General features: G+C 40.1%; 1 protein-coding gene across 1 annotated transcript; it reads right to left on the bottom strand.

Annotated features, from left to right (window-relative positions):
- Nucleotides 1-7,769: 7,769 nt before the first annotated feature.
- Nucleotides 7,770-16,981, bottom strand: ARPC3 (actin related protein 2/3 complex subunit 3). Its single transcript, XM_045534849.1, has 7 exons — nt 16,872-16,981; nt 14,625-14,724; nt 11,617-11,693; nt 9,960-10,028; nt 8,990-9,116; nt 8,567-8,661; nt 7,770-8,077 (listed from the first exon to the last, which is right to left on the bottom strand). Exons 1-7 carry the CDS (start codon nt 16,875-16,877, stop codon nt 8,015-8,017), a joined length of 537 nt encoding a protein of 178 aa, XP_045390805.1. The 5' UTR covers nt 16,878-16,981; the 3' UTR covers nt 7,770-8,014.
- Nucleotides 16,982-19,914: the final 2,933 nt, after the last annotated feature.

Here is a 19,914-nt window from a genome sequence, read left to right as displayed (position 1 = left end):
TTTGCTGCAGAGCAGTGGTTCTCAACTGGGGGTGATTACACCCCCAAGGGGTCATTTGGCAATGTCTGGAGACCGGGGTGCAGCGGCGGGGGTTACTTGCAGCACGTAGGGGTAGAAACTAGATGCTAAACATCCTGCAAAGCACAGGACAGCTCCCTACAGCAAAGTGGAGCAGAAATTTAAATTTATACATTTAAATATCCATTCTAAAATGTCAAAATGTCAAGGCTGAGAAGTCTTGTAAAGGGAGGGAGAACGTGGGTGGTAGCAGGTGGGAAAAATAGAGGATTTTTTTTTCAGATGGGAGAAATAACATGTTTTTATGCTAATGAATGAAGGAGAACATATCATATATCGCTGACTAAATGGTAGGAGAAAAGTTGATAATTTCGGTAAAGAAATAGTGCTAAAACACACTGTGGGACTGATAAACCCACACAAAGAATGCATGAAGCAAAAAATATTTATAGAGAATGAATACACAGGCAAAGGTGAATCTACCTCCCCGGTAATGTTTTTATTTTCATCTTGAAATAATTCAAGATGAATTATTACTTCATTTTGAAAATTAACCAAAAAGAGGATAAGTTCCATGGTTAAGTCTCATTAACCTGATGTAAGTCACGTCATGCTAATATCAGTAACATTCAAAGGGCATGGCCGGCATTAAACTAACTTGGACACACAGGAGGCTATACCCAAGGAAACAAGGCCTCCTCTTCCTCATGGAATTATCTTCTAAAATGACAATTTTGGAACTGGAGGGCACTTGAGAAGTTATCTCATTTTCATTTTTCATTTTATATGAGGAAACTGAGGCCCTGGGATGGTTACTGGCCGTGGACCTTTAGGTAAGCCGAGTAACAGATGCAGAATGACGTAGACCTCGTGGAGCACTGAATCAAATACGGTGGAGGAACAGTTTATATATGTAAATGTTCTGCTCCACTTAAGTTTATCTCTAAATGTCTAGCAGCCTCCCAAGAATGAAAATCTTTCCCAGCTGCATGAGACATTTTTCTTAGATCTGTCTTTTGTACAGGGGGAAAATTGCTCTAAGGGAAACATTACTTAACATCCCATAAGTGTCTGCTGGCAGCGATGGGCTTCTTTTCAGTGGAAAAGTAACTTCAGGACAAAGACTTTGCCTGAACAACTGCAGGCAATATAGACGGCCATCTTTCTGACCAATTTTCCCTCTCTTCAGCAATTCTGGGATTTCAAGATGTCCAGGTTGGCATTTTATTTGTAAAATAGACAAGTAAGCACAGAGCCCTCTCAGACACAAATGCAAAGCCAGGAGGGCTTGCCCCAGTCAGAGTTCAACTGCCATGAAGTTTCCTGGAGACTTTTGTATGTGAGCAGCCCTCTTCGAGAAACTCCTGTGATTCCCACACTTAACTAACCAATCTCTTATTTCTTGGGCTGATTCTTTTTTGATTCCTTTTTTCTTTCTGATTCTTAAATGCTGATTTAGCTCAAGGATCTGATTCCATCTTCTAATGCCACAAGAACCTCCAGTCTCTCCAGTTTTTATTTCTACTCCTGATCTTTCGCGTGTATTTCTATTCACCCAGGCCATCAGCTACCTCCTCAAATTCAGTGGGGTTGGCGCTATACTCATTGCCCTTCAAAGGACTCCAAGCCCCACTGCCTATTCTAGAAGTTTGCCCTGCACAATCTCAGTTTATGTCTGCTGCCTCAGCAGAATTAATCACAGCATGCTCTTTCATGCTAAAGAGCTTTGGGCACAAGTTATATAGCCATCCAAACATATTTCCATCAAAGGCACTGCTATTTCCCAACTCACCTGGACTCAATATCTCAACCTAACCTTCAGCCGCTAAGTCCAGTGCAGTAGAATCTTCTTTTAGAACGTCTCTCAAATCTCCCTTTATTTTTACATACTTAGTAACATTCCCCAAGCCCTTACACATCTGGGTCACTAATAAAGCTTTTACTCTCTGATAATTCTGCCTCCCATCTCTCTACCCTCCAAACCATCAGATGCATTGTAACTTGATCTCATAAAAATCTTGATTTTATCCTTATTCTCCCTTTCCTTGAAAATTTATTTAGTAAGTCAGTTTTCTCAACTGTAAAATTATCTGCTTGAAAATTCTGGGCCAGGTGAGGTGGCTCACACCTGTAATCCTAGCACTCTGGGAGGAGAGGTGGGAAAGTAGCTTGAGGTCAGGAGTTTGAGACCAATGTGAGCAACATAGCAAGACCCCTGTCTCTACAAAAAATACAAAAATTAGCCAGGCATCATGGCACAGGCCTGTAGTCCCAGCTGCTTGGGAGGCTGAAGCAGGAGGATTGCTTGAGCCCAGGAGTTTGAGACTGCAGTGAGCTGTGACGATGCCACTGCACTCTAGCTAGGGTAGTATGTTTCTTCATGTCTATCTTGTTATACACATTTCACATCTTGTTAAGGTTCTGGAGAGCAGAGACCACATTTATATTTCTTGTACATCCTGTCAATAGTGGGCATGGTGCGACAAACAGAGCAACTATCAGTCTTGTTGCATGAATGTATCACTGAAAAACACGGTGTTGCAAAGTGACCATATTTTGGCTGAGAGGGCCAGCTCTGGATTCAAAGGTACTAGGTTTAATTGCCAATTCTGCCAACTTCCAGGTGTGTGAGTTTGGGCAAGTTATTTAATTTCTATAACCTCAGCTTCTTCATCTGGAAAAGGGGATAGTCTTGCATCTGCCACATAAGGTTTCTGCAAGGGTCAAATAGGATTTTAAAATGTAAATTGCTTAGCATACAGCCAGATCACCTGTAAATTGGAGCTGCAGAGTTAAAGCAAAGTGGAAAATCATGACGGATGATTTATCTTAACATCAACACAGAGCAGATGTGGCCCTAAAATTACACTCTCCTAATGGCATGGTCTTCCAAACATTTATAAACAAAAATGAAGGGGAAACAAACCAAATGGCTTTGGTGTAATAGTATTACATCCCTTTCTGGACACAGCTCCAAACTTTTTATTAAGGGCTTCAGTACTAACAATTTTGGGGAAAAGGAAAATTCACATAGATCTTGTTTAAGTATTTCCATGTACTGTAATCTTTCTACACATATCATAGTGATTAGAGGCATATTAAAATGATGAATGTGAACAGGACACTTAAGAAAAAACAAGGTGATTCATCCTCACACTGTTTTTGGATAGTTTGATTTTTTAAAAATGTGATCTTCTATCTTTTTGTTTTTTAAGATGATCTCAAAGGACCTTTCTAGGTGCATTTATTTATCAGTAGAGACAGGATCTCACTGTGTTGCCCAGCTTGGTCTCAAATTCCTGGCTGCTAGTGACCCTCCCACCTCAGCCTCCCAAAGTGCTGAGATTACAGGCATGAGCCACTGTGCCTGGCCTCTATCTTTTTTTTTTAAAGTATTTTTTTCCCCTGGTTATTAAGGTAACTTGATGTACAACTCAGAATGCATAGTCCCTGTAATCTCTCCTACGCCAAGATAATCATTGTTAACAGTTTGGTGTATGTGCTCCCAGTTTTTCCTGGAGTACATAACAATTAAATAAACAAGAATGGGATCATTCTATAATACTGTCCTCAACTTTTTTTACTCAATGATCTAGCCTAAGAAATCTTTCTGTGACAGGACAGATAAGATCGTTGTTTTTAACAGCTGGATTATATTTAATTTTGTGGCTGTATTATAATTTATTTAAGTCCTTATTGAGAGATGGCTGAATTATTTTCAGGGGTGTGTGTGCATACATGCGTGTGCATTTTTCCAGCATTCAACAATGACTGAAGTTGAGTTGCTGGATCAAAAAGAATGAACATTTAAAAATCGAATAACTATTATTAAATTGGCTTCTCTAAAAAATTGTACCTTGTAATAATCTTTTTTAATGTCAGCATTACATTTTGATTAAGCTGTATTTTTAAATCCATTATACTATACTTCACATATAATTTATTCTAAATCCTTTGGAAATTGTTTTTTCTCATATATATTAAAAACCAAAACAGAACAAATTATCTACTATTTTAAAGACTCCAGAAGCCAGGTGCCCAGCTCCTATGGCCTGTGCGCCCCCTGTTGGCACTGAATGAAACAGGCCCCAGAGTACGTTGGTTTTCCATCCACAATTTTTTCAAAAAACACATTTGTTAAAAACAAACCTTTAATCTTGAAATGAATCACTGTGGATTTCTTTCCTTCTTTCTTTTTGATATCTCTGAGTCTGTAGCAGAAGTTCCAACCTGGCCAGGTGCAGTGGCTCATGCTTGTAATCCTAGCATTAGGGAGACTGAGGTAGGAGGATCGCTTGAACTCAGGAGTTCCAGACCCCTGTCTCTACTAAAAATTAAAAAAAAATTAGCCAGGTGTGGTGGCACCTGCCTGTAGTCCCAGCTACTCGGGAGGCTGAGGCAGGAGGATCACTTGAGCCCAGGAGTCTGAGGTTGCTGTGAGATATCATGATGCCACACTGCACTCTAGCTGGAGCAACAGAGACTGTGTCTCAAAAAAAAAAAAAAAAAAAAACAACGTTCCAGTCCAAACACCCAAAACCTGAAAGAGAAAAACCCCAGCTGGAGCAAGGAATGGTGACACATGCCTGTAGTCCCAGCTACTCAGGAGGCTGAGGTGGGAGGCCATGTGAGGCCAGGGGTTCAAGGCTATAACCATGCCTGTGAGTAGCCACTGCACTCTAGCCTGGGCAACATGGGGAGACTCGGTCTTTAAAAATTAAGAAAACAAGCCCACAAACAATCCAACGACAGCTCTCTTTTGGCTTCAAGATGGCTGCTTCTCTTTCTATGTCCTTTGGCACTATCTGAGACTTCCAGGACGCTATCTTAGTCATCACAGGACCTGCCGCACAGGGTTTAACTGTTATCTATGGAGTAAGACTTTACACATCCATCCTTTTGAGTATGTGAACTGTTTGTACTCATATTAATTAGTCCATAACACGTCTTCAGTGAACAGATGCTCAAGAGCATTTAACTCACACATTAAAATTACTCCACCCATAAAACCAAACTGGAAATACTCTGGTCACTCAAGTAACATTGTAAAGTTCCAGTTTTAATAAAAATTTAAACTTAGTTTTGCTCCTATATAGTCTTCCCTTTGTCCTTAATAACACAACACAAATAATGAAGGTGGCAGCCACATGGCCAGTTAAAATGTCCCCTTTTCCAGATTCCCTTCTAGCTAGAGGCCTACGAGACACAAGAACAAGTCTCTGGGTAGGATTTCTGGACAGGGTCATTTCCAGGCAGTACTCAGCCGCTATCCCCTTCAGCCTCTTGCTTTCCCCCTTTTCTTCCTGCCACACCTAGAGATATGGGAGCCATCTTGACACCATGAGGGTGACAGCCACATGCAAAGGAGGGTGCAGAGGAAAAGAGGAAGAGCCGGGGTTCCCAGTGACATCCTTAACTGGCTCCATTCTGGGGCTACTTCTGGACTGAAAGACAAAACCCCCAAGGCACTCTTTTTGTACTTGTGACCAAATATAATCCCAACATAGATACTAAAACAATTGCCTCTTAAAAGCCAAACACAAAAAGGTCCAACACAGATGGCACTGCAATAACTTTATGTCCAAAGGGCTCAAGGCACTTGCTGAAATATAAATTTACCACTTTAACATACCAGTAAATATGTGGTCCCATAAGTTTTTGGAAGAACTCCCATAATAGGTACTTCTGTGAGCCAAACAATGAACACGTTTTATTATTTTATTTTAAAAAGGATTTTAGAGACAGTGTCTCTCTCTGTCATCCAGGGTGGAGTGCAGTGGTGCTATCAGAGCTCACTGTAACCTCAAACTCTTGGGTTCAAACGATCCTCCTTTCTTAGCTTTCTGTTTAGCTGGGACTACAGACACATGCCACCATCCCTGGCTATTTTTTTCTATTTTTTAAGAGACTGGGGTCTCTTACATTGTCCTGGCTGGTCTTGAACCCCTGGCCTCAAGTGATCCCACCTCAGCCTTCGGAGTTGTTGGAATTACAGGTGTGAGCCACTGTGCTGGGCATCAACTGACTTTTGACAAGGAAGCCAAGACAATTAGATGGGGAAAAGAATAGTCTTTTTGACAAATGACTCTGGGACAAGTGGATAGCCACAGGCAGAAGAATGAAACTGGATCCTTACCTTAGTTCCTACATAAAAATTAACTCAGAATGGACCAAAGACCTAAAGGTAAGAGCTAAAAGTATAAACACTTAGGAAAAAACATAGGCATAATTTAACACTTCGGATTAGACAATGGTTTCTTAGATTTGACACCAAAAGCACAAGCAACCAAAGAAAAAATAGACACACGGGACTTCACCAAAATTAAAAACCTTTGTGCTTAAAAGGACACCATCAAGAAATTGAAAAAACAACCCAAAGAATGAGAGAGAATTTTTGCAAATCATCCTCCTGATAAGGGTTACTGGAATTCAGAACATATAAAGAACTACAATTCAGCAACAAAAAGACAAATAAGCCAAGTGAAAAATGGGCAAAGGATCTGAATGAACATTTATTTCTCCAGAGAAGATGGCCAACATCCACATGAAAAGATGCCCAGCATCACTAGTCATTAGAGGAACACAAATCAAAACCACAAGGAGACTCCACTTCATACCATAGCAAAAAACAAATAGCAAGTGTGGGTGAGGATGTGGGGAAATTAGAACTGCCCTGTGTTGCTGGCGGGAATGTAACAGGGCAGCTGCTGTAGGAAAAAGTCTGACAGTTCTGTGGAAAAAGTTAAACACAGAGTTTCCCGGTGACTCAGCAATTCCATTCCCAGGTATAACCAAAAGAAATGAAAACATACGTTCACACAAAATTTGTACACAAGTGTTCTTGGCAACACTGTTGCCAAAAAGTAGAAATAACCCAAACCTCCATCAACTGATGAATGGATAAAACAAAATGCAGTGTATCCCATATAATGGGATATTATTTGGCCATAAAAAAGGAATGAAGTTCTGATACATGCTACATGGATAATCCTCAAAGACATTTATGCTAAATTAAAGAAGCCAGATACAAAAGGACATTGTTTGATTCCATTTATATGAGATACCTAGGATAAGCAAATTCAGAAAAGGAAAGTAGATTAGAGGTTACCAGGAGCTGGGGGTTATAATTACCAGGAACTTAAGGGTTATAGTTTCCATTTTGGTAATGAAAAAATTTTGGAAATATATAGTAGTGATTGGTGTACAACATTGTGAATGTAATTAATGCCACTGAATTGTACACTTTAAAAAGTACATGGTTTATTTTTACACTTTAAAAAATGGTTAAAATGGGAAATATTGTGTTATGTATAGTTTATTGCACACACACACACACAAAAAAAAAAGGAAAAAAAGAGAGATAGAGAAGTACTGGTACGTGCTATAACATGGGTGAACTTGGAAAACATTAGGTGAAGAAAGCCAGACCCAAAAGGCCACATATTGTATTGTTCTATTTATATGAATTATCCCAAATAAACAAATCTGTAGAGACAGAAAGTAGGTCAGTAATAGGGGGAGGGCTGGGAGAGAGAAGAAGGGCTGGGAAGGAATGTGGGGTGACTGCTAAAGAGTACATTTTTTGGGGGTGATGAAAATGCTCTGGGATTTAGGGGTGATGGTTGCAAAACTTGTATATACTGAAAACGTGAATTGTACACTTTAAAAGGGTATTACGGTATGTGAATTTTACTCGAAAACAATTTTAAGTGAATGTCTAAGATGAGCAATAAAGTTTTTCTGACATGAAATGCTAGAAATTTTTTTTATTATTTGTCCGTATTAAGCACCAGCTTAATACTGCAGAAAACTTCTATCACTGTTGACAACGTGCTCTCCCCTCCCCCACCCAAATTCTTGATCAAAAGCTTTTCGAGTACAGACATGCTCTTCTCTCTTCTGTATAAAACTTTATGAAATAAAAGCAAAAGATTGTGTACATCTCGCTAGAAAATGCTGCCCAGGGCTCTGGCGACAGTGGCTGTCCCGGCTCCCTTCACTGTCCAGGTCCTGAAAGACTCTTGTTCATGAACTGTCTCTTCACAAAGCAAGTCCACCACTAACAAGGAAATGAACAGTGGGGGTCAAATCACAATGCAATTTGAAGGCAAAGTCAGAATTCAAATTTATTAAATAATAAAATATTAGTCTGGCATCTCTTACGTTATAAACTCCTCCAAGGCACATGTAAAAAATTTTTTTAAACTTACAGGTCACTCAAAATGACAATAGTATTAATGTAATACATACAAGATATCTCACACAAAAAACCTGTTCTATGGGTTTACAATGCCCTGGCATAAGAATACATAACTAAAATTTTATTATATGTTATTCAATATTCAGTGTGACTCAGTGAACTCCCAACACATTCTAGACACATACTCAGAGTCAAGCAACACCGCAACACAGAAACTAAAAAATATTTAGTTGAAAATATTTTTAGTAATAAAAAATATTCTTGCGATGGAAGACCTTAGTGTGTTTAATGGTGGCTACAGGATAAAAGGTAATTTACCAATTAAATAAGCAAAAAAGAGGGTCTTACCTTGCTGGGTTTATCATTCTGAGGGTCGAAAACTTTCTCACAAAGTCTCAGTCCAGTCTCTTGCCTTAGCTGTTGTAAGTAGGCTCTCATCACTTCTACAACAGAATAAAAAAAGTATAATTAAGAATATATCCCAAATGTGCTGGTTGCAGGTCTGGACACTGACGTTAGCAATACATTTTTGTACACTCGAACAGGGTAAGAAATAGAAATGACAGTCCAAATGGTTTTATAACTATATTCATTTTGCTTCAAATGATTTTCTTCGTGTTAGAATCATTGCCGAGATTTGTGAAAGTGACTAGTCAGGTAATGTACTCTCCATCTGTGTGTCAGTCAAGGCAAGAAAAGGAGGCGGGCAGAAAGTCAAATGGAGAAAATCTTCTTGTGCCAGGAGAGAAAGGATGGAGACCCTGTTCTTACCATCTTCCTGTTTGTTTGCAGGTTTGGCATAAATTGCATTAAGTGGAAAACCAGGCTCTCCAGGAATAGGAAAATTAGTGATTCCCAGTGTATACATTTCTTTCTCGCCTTGGCTTTTGGAATTGCACTAAAAAAAAAAAATTATAAACACAGATATTTTACAGGGAAAGGAATAATAATATTTAAATTGCAAATTTTTAGTCTAAGTATTAACACCTAAGGCTGGGGTAAAACGTTTTTGGTGCCCAAATCTGCAATCAATAAAGCCTGTGAACCCCTTCTCATAACAATGTTTCAAATGAATAAAATAAATAGAATTAAGAGAAAACAATTATAGCAAAATACACTAATTAAAATATTAAAAACCAATGTATGACACAGTCACACATGTGTTCTTGATTAATGCACTAAATAGTAAGATTTAGCAGTGGGCCTAATAACTAAATTTTGAAGTAGTGATGCTTACAAACAAAATTTCAAAATATCTTCTAATGCAATTAAAAATACCACGAATTCTTCTGGGGAAAAGTCACAGGTATTATTATTAATACTGTGGGTTGTTGCCTACATTAATAATTGAAATAAATGCTAAATTTCAGTTAGAAGTTAACTGAAGGAAAAATACAATTTTTTTCCCATTCAAGTTCGTGGACCCTTGAATTATATCCTTGGACCCCAGGTTAAGAACCCCTGACTGAGTTAGGGGCTTAAAAGGAATTTCTTTGTCAAGATTTCTGTCTTGAGAAAATACATGCAAAACCTTAAAACACTAACACCTTTATCTTCGTGTTAGTCAACTACACTATGAGTTCAGAGAACTGCATTCATATTTTCCTCCTAAGTCCACGCTCTAAGTGAGAGGAAATATTTTCTATTTATTCTTAGAATCTCAAGAAATCCAGATGGCTAGGAGGGTAAATACCCATCAGTAACTTGCTTTCTTGATATATGATCATCCAAGTTTAATTACCTTTTGGAGTTTTTTAAGACACTCAGAAATGTAGAGAGTTACATATATCAAGGTCCTATCAGCTTCATTCTATAGGGAGGAAAAGAAAACTTAAAAACGGTCCTCATGAAAACATAACAATCACATGCAATGAATGAAATTCAATCTTTATCTTTGATTATCTACTGAAAACTGAGATATAGCACAGCTACTACAGCATCAAAAATTCCCACTCTCCAAATGCACAATCTTCTCAGACTCCTTTTCTGTCCCCCTCTCCAGGGAGGAGCCACCAGCTTCCAGCTTCCACCCTGAGCTGTGCGGGAACTCCCCTGGCGCTGGGTTCCTGAGGGGCTGTGCCAACAGCCCCTCACTCTGTGTAGGAAGGAGAATTATTAACAAAGCTGCCTGGAAAGCCTGAGGCACACCATATGGTTGGCTAACTTTTAAAAACCCTTTCATTTCAGGATCTCTGCCAAGAACAGAAACATTCATTACTCTAAAGGAGGAAGCAATTATTTCACATGTGACTGTAAAAAGCTCCATAAGCCCAACGCTTTGACCTCACAAAAGAAAGACGTGGAGAAGATGAATGGATGTTGATCAGATGTGGCACAAACTTCAGGTCCAATTTTATATAGATTTATAGGCAAAAAAAAAAAAACCCTTAAAAAAACCCTATACATTCCTTATTTTTTAAGACATTATCATATATGGGAAAGAATGAAATGTGGCAGAACTGTCATATTTATTTATACCTATTACAATATAATACTTGGTAGACCACCCATTAGATACAGAAAACACTCTATTAACACCACAGAATATTTAGACTATAATTCGTGCACCAAAAGCCTACAAATAAAGATTTCACACCCTGTCTGATCCCAAAAGGTCAAAGTTTGGCAAGGAGGGGTTGAAACTGTGTATTTTAGAATACCATTGAAAAAATTTGTTGACATTCCTTGTAACTTGCTCACAGGAGGAGCACAGAGAACTTTTTTGGTTTTCACTTTCCCCTCTCCTTTTCTGCCACCACTTCTACCTTCCCCTTGACCACCCACCTCACAGGAACTAGCAGCAGAAAGGGAGAAAAGGTGGTTCAGGGAAGGACCAGGGTCATTCAAGTTTATTTCTCCATCTCAGGTCCAGGACATGGAAGCATGTTACAAAAAAAAAAAAATAACAGCATGTAGGATTTTTTGGTTGTGGATTAGTCCCAAACAAAACACAGGGCTGGCACATAATAGGTGCTTAATTAATGTTGAATAAATAAAGATGTATCATGATCCAGAGTTAGCAAACTTTCTCTGTAAAGGGCAGAGAGTGAATATTTTAGGCTTTGTGGGCCACACAGTCTTTGTCACGATTACTCAACTCTGCTGCTGTGGTGTGAAAGCAGCCATAGATAACATATAAACAATAAAACTTTATTTACAAAAAGAAGTGGTGGGCTAGATTTGGCCCTCAGGCTATGGTTTACCAACCCCAGGTGTAGACTGTGGAAGAAAAAAGATAGAAACTAATATTTATAGAGTCCAACATTAGGCACTGTTCTGAAATTTAAAAATCATAAGCTCATATCATTTTATTTTCTCCTCACAGCAAACCCTGACTGCAAGGTAGATATTATCCCTATCAGAAAACTAAGTTATATATTAAAAGCTCTGTAATTTACCTTAATTTCATAGTTCTTAAAGAAGACATTGGCCTTGAAGTAATAGATGGCTTCATCCACAATATCTGTATCTTTTGCTAAGCAGGACACAAGGAGAAGGAAAACAGAGAACATTAGCCCAATGCAAAAAACATGAAAGGTATAAAGTAAAAAATTCCATCCAGGCTCTGTGGCTCACATTTGTAACTCCAACACTTTGGGAGGCCGAGGTGGGAGGATTTTTTGAGGCCAGGAGTTTGAGACCAGCCTGGGCAACACTTGGAGAACTGGTCTCTACAAAAGATGGTGGCATGCGTTTCTCGTCCCAGCTACTTGGGAGGCTAGGTGGGAGGATCACTTGAGCCAAGAAATTTGATGTTACAGCGAGCTGTGGTCAAGCCAATACTCCAGCTTGGGAGACAGAGTGAGATCTTGCTTTGTTTTGTTTTGTTTTTTAAAAACGAAGAAGAAGAAGAAAATTCAGTCCAAGCTCAACTGTCAACAGTTTTGGAGTTGGATAAAATGAAATCAGGCTACTGAAATATAAAGTTTTTAGAAATAATTTCTAGAAAAATAAGATGGTTTATTTTTATAGCTTTATTGTTTTTGTAAAAATTACACATGCTCATCAGAAAAAGAAAATCAATACAAAAGAAATTTTTAATTGTCACCCTAAATGCCACTACCCAGAAATAACTACTATTAATACCTGGTGAACATCATTCGAGATCTCTCTCCATGTATTTATAGACTAAGACATACATAGACTAACAAAATGCTTTTTCTTAAAAAGTATTCAATATAATTTTATTTGAACTTACATACTGTAGTTTCAGGGGGAAAAAGTCTCCATTATTTAGGAACATGTTGGGGCTCAGATAGACATCTTTCTTTTTATAAAAACTATGACTTAAAATATACTTGTACCAGCTGTTCTAGGTGGTTACAGACTGAGAAAAGCCAGAAATACTGTCTTGACAAAGACAGATCTCATTACATAATTTCTCTGGCAATTTTTGTTTCCTTTTTTTAATTTTTGAAAAGGTCAAAATCCCAGGGTCTTGATATCCGGCAGCTGGTTTCAGCAATGCCGAGACAGTTATTTATATTTCTTGTCTGTGACTGCTATCCCTCTCACGCAGCAGAAATGCACGGTAACTCTGAAGCTTTAGTACTCTGCAATTCAGTTGTCTTCATCCTAGCTCAAGAACTTCAACAGAACTCTAACTCTAGACTTGTGTTCCTTCCCATCTATTTTCTTATCTGTGAACAGTAAACTTCCTCAGAGGATCCTATAGTGTTTACAAAAACCAGCTAGTTCTTCTAAATGCAATGCTGGCAGGCGGTGGAGGCCATAGGATTCAGAACCTAGAAGAATACTTGGCACACAAAGGCATTCAAGAGATACCTACTGAATATAAATGATTCGATTAATGCTAAGTTATTCAGCTCACAGCACAGGCTCACTCCAATTCAGTGCTAATCCAGTCCCTTGAGGAACAGCAACAAGGTCATTCCTTGTGTACAGAAACCATAAAGATCTGGTTTCTTAGGGTATCATTTTCCCTTTGGGACTAAAAAATTGCAAAAATGTTAATCAGATTTATTCCATCCTTAATCAACTGCATCTTATGATATACTACATAGTATTTATAACCATCGGAAAGCATTCTTCACAAGGAATCTGGACCAACACTGATTCTTATTCTTTCTTTGCACTGTAATTTTTTTGTTGGAGACAGGGTCTCACTCTGTCACCCAGGCTGAAGTGCAGTGGCCCAATCACAGCTCATTGCAACCTAGAACCCCTGGGCTCATGCAATCCTCCTGCCTCAGCCTCCCAAGTATCTGGGACTACAGGCGTGTGCCAGCACACCTGGCTATTATTTTTTAAAATTTTTTAGAGACAGGGTCTCACTATGTTACCCAGGCTGGTCTCAAACTCCTGTCCTCAAGCAATCCTCCGGACTCAGCCTCCCAAAGTGCTGGGATTACAGGCCTGAGCCACCACGTCTGGCCATGTAATTCTTATGTTAGTTTTCTTCCTTCCCAGTCTCTTTTTTTATCTGTTCCTTTTTCTCAGAATCAAGCAAAGACTGTGGTGACTCACCAAATTTATTAAGTTTCCTGAGCTTTCAACTGGTGTTAAAAACAAAATTAAATTAAGAAGAGGTCAGGTCAAATAGCCTGGCAGAGGAAAGGAGACAGGACCAGCACAGAATTGGTAATTATAACTATGGTCTTGGAAACCATGAATGGAACTCAGTTTAGACCCTCGCTGGGTGCATGGAAACCATATCTAATATAATACAAATTACAGTGTTGGCAGAACATCTCAGAATGTGTCAGAAGAGTCTCGGACAGTGTCTGAAAAAGAATAGGGCTTTCTGAACAGTAAAATGTATTTCAAAAAGCAGAGTACCAAAAAAAAAAAAAAAAAAGCAACAAGAAAGAAAGCAAAGAAATAAAATTTAGAAAAGTGAGAATAGAAATCAGTAATGTTACATAGTGCACTCAAGATTTAAGACTGAGGTACTGCTAAAAATGAAGATCCGGAAGAATGGATAGGAAGCAGATTTAAATGAGGAAGAAATAAAATATTTTTTGTTTGTGTTTTCCAGCTTGATGACAGAGAAAGGATGAGATACAGCATTCTACAGTGGCAGCAGCAGTAGATGAGTTTGAAAGAACTGATAGTAATTACAGGAGTAGTGTCCAGAATTAAGCACATTTCCTCTCTCCTCACAATAAAATATCCTGGAGACATTAAAGCATTAATACGGTTTCCTATTTTTTCTTTTTATTAGTCCTAAGTATTCCGAGTTTCAAGAATTTCCTATTAAATGCAATATATAACCATGATCTTGAAAGGTCTAGAATGTAGTATCTATCAAGCAAACAGAATTTTTGAGCAATTACAAGAGCAATCTGAGACAGAAGACTGAGCTAAGAATTTCCCTGATGTGATAGTATCAGAGGGTTGCGGGGCATTTCATATCAAAATTTGAAAATAATGGGTTTACACTTACTCTCTCTAGGGGCAGGTCCTTTGAACTGACTTCTGATAGGTAACAGTGCCATGTTTCCAATGAGTTTGGTGTCAGGGTCCATGAGGGAAGAGTGGTAAGCCTGCAGAGGCAAGGCAGGAAAGAATATAGAAGCAGAAATACAGCCAATGTTGCCGGGGCAGACAACTACATTCCCCCAAAGGAAAAAAAGAGTAACCCACCCGAGATTAACGAGGGGAGGGAGAGGAAGGAATGGCACCAGCATTGTGCTGGAGCTGCCTCTTTCTGGCTCACCAATTGTTAAATTTTGATGAATTCTGCAAGCGGTTGTTAAACACAGCCATTCTCAAAAATTATACAAATTTACAATTAAATAAATTATATTAAAAACAAAGGTAATAAGTACTCATCACCTCCTAAATTTTTAAAATTACATTTTACTGTTGTCTACTGTTCTTCAGGTTATTATAGAGGAAATACTATTAATGGGGTGCCACTGGGCATCTCTTCCAATTCCATGTTCAGTGACATCACACTGGTGCCTCGTAGGAGTATTTCCACTACAGAAAGGCAAACGCCATATAAATGAGGGAAGTATCCTCCAGGTAAACCAGGACCCAAGCACTAGCTTTTCAGCTCTGCCACTTCCTGGCTTTATGTCTTTGACCAAGCCATCACTTTTCTTCTCTTAGCCTGTTTCCAAATTTGTAAAATGAGGAGGTATACTGCCTTCAGTAAGTAGGTGTGAGTTAAGGGACGGGGGAAAATTACATTTATGAGAGCAATTTGTATGCTGATTCCTAGTTCTGCTTTTTACAAGATGTCTGGCTTTTTACAAGGCAACAGAGCCCATTCACGTATTCATTCATTCACCAAATGATTGCTAAGCACGTGCTATGTGCAAGACACTGTGATATGGTATATACAGACCAGTATGACTCTCATCCTTGAAGAACTTTCAGGCTAATGGAGAAGGCAGACACAAAATAAGTAATCACAAGGTTAAGTCCAAGGTGCTCTATGTGCAACTACAATCAGCAAAGGACTTTAAAGAGTCCTGGCTTAAAATCTGGCTTTACCACTAGTATGCAACCTTGTGCAAGTTACTTAACTTCTCTGAGCCACAGCTGCCTCTTCTGCAAAATAGGAATGATAGCATCTACTTCATAGGGTCTGTGTGAGGATCAAACGCGATATTTTATAAAGTGTGTAGCTCAGGGCCTGCCCGGCACTCCTCAAGAGTCAAATGGTAACTGTGGAATTCATCAGACATATATCTCTAACTATACCTTGCTCCTTTTCATCACAGGTATCCTTTATGTAAAGCAGCCTCCACCTTCCCGTTCACCAGTGAACTGTCTTGCTATTCATTCATCTCTTTCCTCCGCAGCATTTGTCACTATCTGAAACTATCGCTATCTCCTTTACTCATGTTTACACTTTTATTGTCTTGTCTCCTCTCCCCTCAAGAGTAGGGATTTGTTGGCCTTATTCACTGCTGCAATAGTGCTCCGCTATAGATGCTCAGTAATGTTTGCTGAATGTAATCACATGTCACCGAACCACCTTTTTCCTAATCCGCAAGATGGAGACCATGATGGTGGTATATCTCCCCCACAGCTCGGCTGTCAGAAACTAAGGACAACCAGACCATCATCAATTTTTACTCCCACTCAGATGCACACGAAAACGGAAACATTTGGAAGTCAGGCGCCGACCCTGACTCTGAGGGCCCTAAACCCAGCTGGCTCTGGGGGTGGCCGCCACTGCCGGGGCGACACAGGAGTCCGGGAAGTGGGTTTTGACAGATGACAAACAGCAGGCGGGCCCGTCCCCTGGGGCGGAGGAGGAAGTGGGTCCGACAGGAAAAGGAGAAGCTGGACCGTAGACTTGAAAAATGAAAAATAAGCGCAGCCCTTGGCTTGGCGGCTCTAGTGAGGTTTTGGGAAACCCGCGGGACTCGGGGGGAGTAGAACAGGCGAGAGAAAGACTTGGGATCGTAAAGAAGGTGCCGGGAAGGGCTGAGGCGGCCTCCTCACACACCCCGGGCCCCTGGCCCCATCCAGCCGCGCCCCCCGCCTCCAAGGCTGACAGCCCGGGGGCCGCCCCAGTCCTACAGCGACAGGACCCTCCTCCCCTCGTCTCACTCCTTCTCAGGTCCCCGCTTCCTCTCTGCCTTCCTCAGCCCGCTTCTCTTGGCTCACGCACGATTTCCAGCGCTTCTCCCCAATCCTGGCCATCTCCCCACCCCCCAGCTCGAACCCTCACCGGCATCTCAGCGGTACTCGGGTCTCAACCCAGCTGAGCAGGATCGGGTTAGAGCGCAGCGCTTCCGGTCGGCGGGCCCAGGCGGGGTAGGCGGAAGTGAGCCGGAAGGGGAGGGCGAGGGGAAGACGGCGAGTTCCGGCCTCGCTGTCCAGCGGCTGGCTGCTGCGGCTGCGCGGATCTAAAGGCATGCCAGGTGCTCGACCACTAGGCGGGGCTCTGAGTGTCGCGCATGCGTAGTACGCATGTGGACTAGCATGGGTCTTGGAATCGGAGAATCCCAGCGATCAATCGCCTCCTTGGTTTGTTTTTTTTTTTCAAAGATCACCTTTCCAGTGAAGCATTCCCTGGTCATAGTATTTAAAATTCAATTCCAATTCAACCCCCTGCCTTGTTATTCTCTCCCGCTTTTTTTCCTTAGTTCCTGTGATTCCCTTATTAACTTTTGGTATCTGTCGCCTGTGTGCTCATCCATGTGAACGTCAAAGAGGCAGCGACTCTGTCCGTTTTGTTCACTGCTGTATCTCCTGTGCATACACAGCGATGGTACATAGTAAGCATCAGTAAATATTTGAGTGAATGAATAAATCCCGCTCCCACCCCTCACTGCTTTTAAAAATGGGGAAATAGCCTGGCGTGGCGGCGCGCGCCCGTAATCCTAGCTACTCAGGAGGCTGAGTTCGAGGTTTCAGGGAGCTATGATAGCGCCGCACAGAGCGAGGCCCTGTCTCAATAATAATAATAATAATAATATAAATTTATTTTTTAAGCCAGTCATAATTTAGCAGTGGGGATTGTATATCAACTTTAGTGACAACTAATGTTAATAAGTTCTGATAACCCACTACCATCCCACAGGCCAATAATAATAAATTTAAAAGTTAAAAAAATAAAAATGGAGAAACAGAAGAGCACACAAAAGAAGGGATTTGTGCATTATTCTGTACTGCAATTCCTCGTTTAATGGATGAGAAAGTGGTCTCTGGGTTTGAATCCAGCTCCAACATATACTAGGTGTGTAATGTTGGGCAAGTTAATTGACTTCACTGTGCCTCAGTTCTTCGCCTGGAAATGGAGATGACAGTACTTACCTCCTAGTTTTGTGAGGATGAAATGAATTACATATAAAGTGCTTAGAACTCATTCCTGGAGCATACTGAAAGCTTAAGAGTTTTAAACCTATTACTAGAAAGCACCTCATAGTAAAAGTCAAGTTCATTGCTGCCTCAGAGCCATTTCTTCTGCCAGTTCCTCAGCCTGGAATACTCTGCCCCATGTTCCCACATCTGAATTCTCACATAGGTAGGTCTCTGGCCAAATAGCACCTTTTAAAGGCCAGGACTTTTTTGACCAAAAGCCCAAAATAGCCCCTTGGTCACTTTCCATTTCATCTGTTTTCTTCCCCTCCCTTGTCAGAGGTTTCCTTGCTCGAGGTCAGTCTCACAGGCCAGCATGGCAGCCCCACACAAGTAAGGCCTTGTCTGCCCTGAGCATCCCCATCCTATTGCCAGTGCCTGGCATGCACAGAACCTCGGTAAATTTGTGTGAAGAGTCATGACAGCCTTGCCTATGAGACTGAAATCCTTGGAGATTGAAACTGCCAGATTCATCTTTGAAACCCCAGTGTCCAGAAGGGAAGGCAACAGAATCTGGCCCTTCACTTCTTCCCTACAGGCACATACCAGACTCTCCAGAAGCTAAGGAAGGGAGGTACATAAGGAGTACTAAAGAGGGCAAGTAAAAAGTTGCCTCTTCTTTCTTCTCCCACGTGACAATAAAGTTTCTAAGAATTAGTGACACTGGGAGATCAGGTGTTTCCACACTTACCATGCTCTAAGGGTCACAGGAAAGTCCTCTAGCAGCCCAGCACATCCCCATGTTGCCTACTCATCACGTTCTTCCCTGATTGGCCCTGTGAGAACAGCTCACACCAATGCACCATGGTATAGATACCTGACTCTTCCCTCTAGCCTAGACCCCAGGCACAAGCTACCACTGATCCCTATGGGTCCTCACATTTTGCTTCTTTAATTAAAATGGATCAAATTTAACACTGCATGTGTACTTCTGCTATCTAGGCCCAAGAAGAATTAAAAATGTAACCTGAGTTGCAGGTTTTCTGTAAGGGCTTAATTTGTATCAGCAGGAAAATCTGTCACCAGATGACCACTGGAGGCTGGGCCTGTTACGAGGATTAAATGAAAGATTGTGCAAAATGCTTCCTTGCACAATGCCTTAATATATGAGATTTAGCCTTGCTTTAGTAGGGCCTGGACCATGACGGGTGCTAGTTGACAGACTACTATTCCCTGGGGCCTGCTTTCACACCCAAAACAAATGAACCCAGAAATACTGAACAATTCAATCAATGTGGCAAGAAGTTACAAAGAAAAATTATGTCTTTTGTATTTTTGTATGTATTTGTTATTATTCAAGGAGTGTAGACATTTTTAAATGCTCAGGGACTATAAACTGCATTCCTAAAAACAATCACTGCCTATATTCTGACACTTGGGGAGATTTATTTATTCAGAAATTTGCCCTGAGTATTTAAAATTCTGCCTAGAAAATAACAGTGTAATGAAATGTTAGTGCTACCTTTCTGTTTCATACATATATACACACATATATATACATACACACACACATATATATATCTCAAAACATACTTACTTTTAATTTTTTAATTATATAAATAATATATTTTCAGTATAGGAAAACGGTAAGATACAAATTTATCTTTTTGTGATTAAAACCATTGTTCATCAATGATGTTATCTATATCTTTCCAGATTTTTCCCTTGGACATACATATGTACATGTTATAATAATTCATGCCCCCTCAAAACAACGCAAACAGTAAAAATAAGGTTAGACTGGCCTTAACTCTAGCACAGGTAATAATTTATATTATATACAATCCTATATGCAATCATTTCAATTTTGACTTTTAAAATCTAAATTGATGCTGTTGAAATAATAATAAAAGATTCCACTTTAAACAGCAGCAGTTTCAGAATAACTCAGAACTTGATTCAGACATACT

Source organism: Lemur catta, chromosome 21 (assembly GCF_020740605.2).
Source record: "Lemur catta isolate mLemCat1 chromosome 21, mLemCat1.pri, whole genome shotgun sequence".
Classification (NCBI taxonomy): Eukaryota; Metazoa; Chordata; class Mammalia; order Primates; family Lemuridae; genus Lemur; species Lemur catta.
This window is presented reverse-complemented; position numbering and strand designations above follow the sequence as displayed.

Bases quoted from the DNA above. Each gene is read 5' to 3' on its own strand.
- ARPC3 (XM_045534849.1), bottom strand. The intron at 9,117-9,959 runs GTAATTAAACTT...TTTTTTTTTTAG, and splicing joins GTCTTAAAAAACTCCAAAAG to TGCAATTCCAAAAGCCAAGG. The intron at 8,662-8,989 runs GTAAGAACAGGG...ATTCTGTTGTAG, and splicing joins TGCAAACAAACAGGAAGATG to AAGTGATGAGAGCCTACTTA.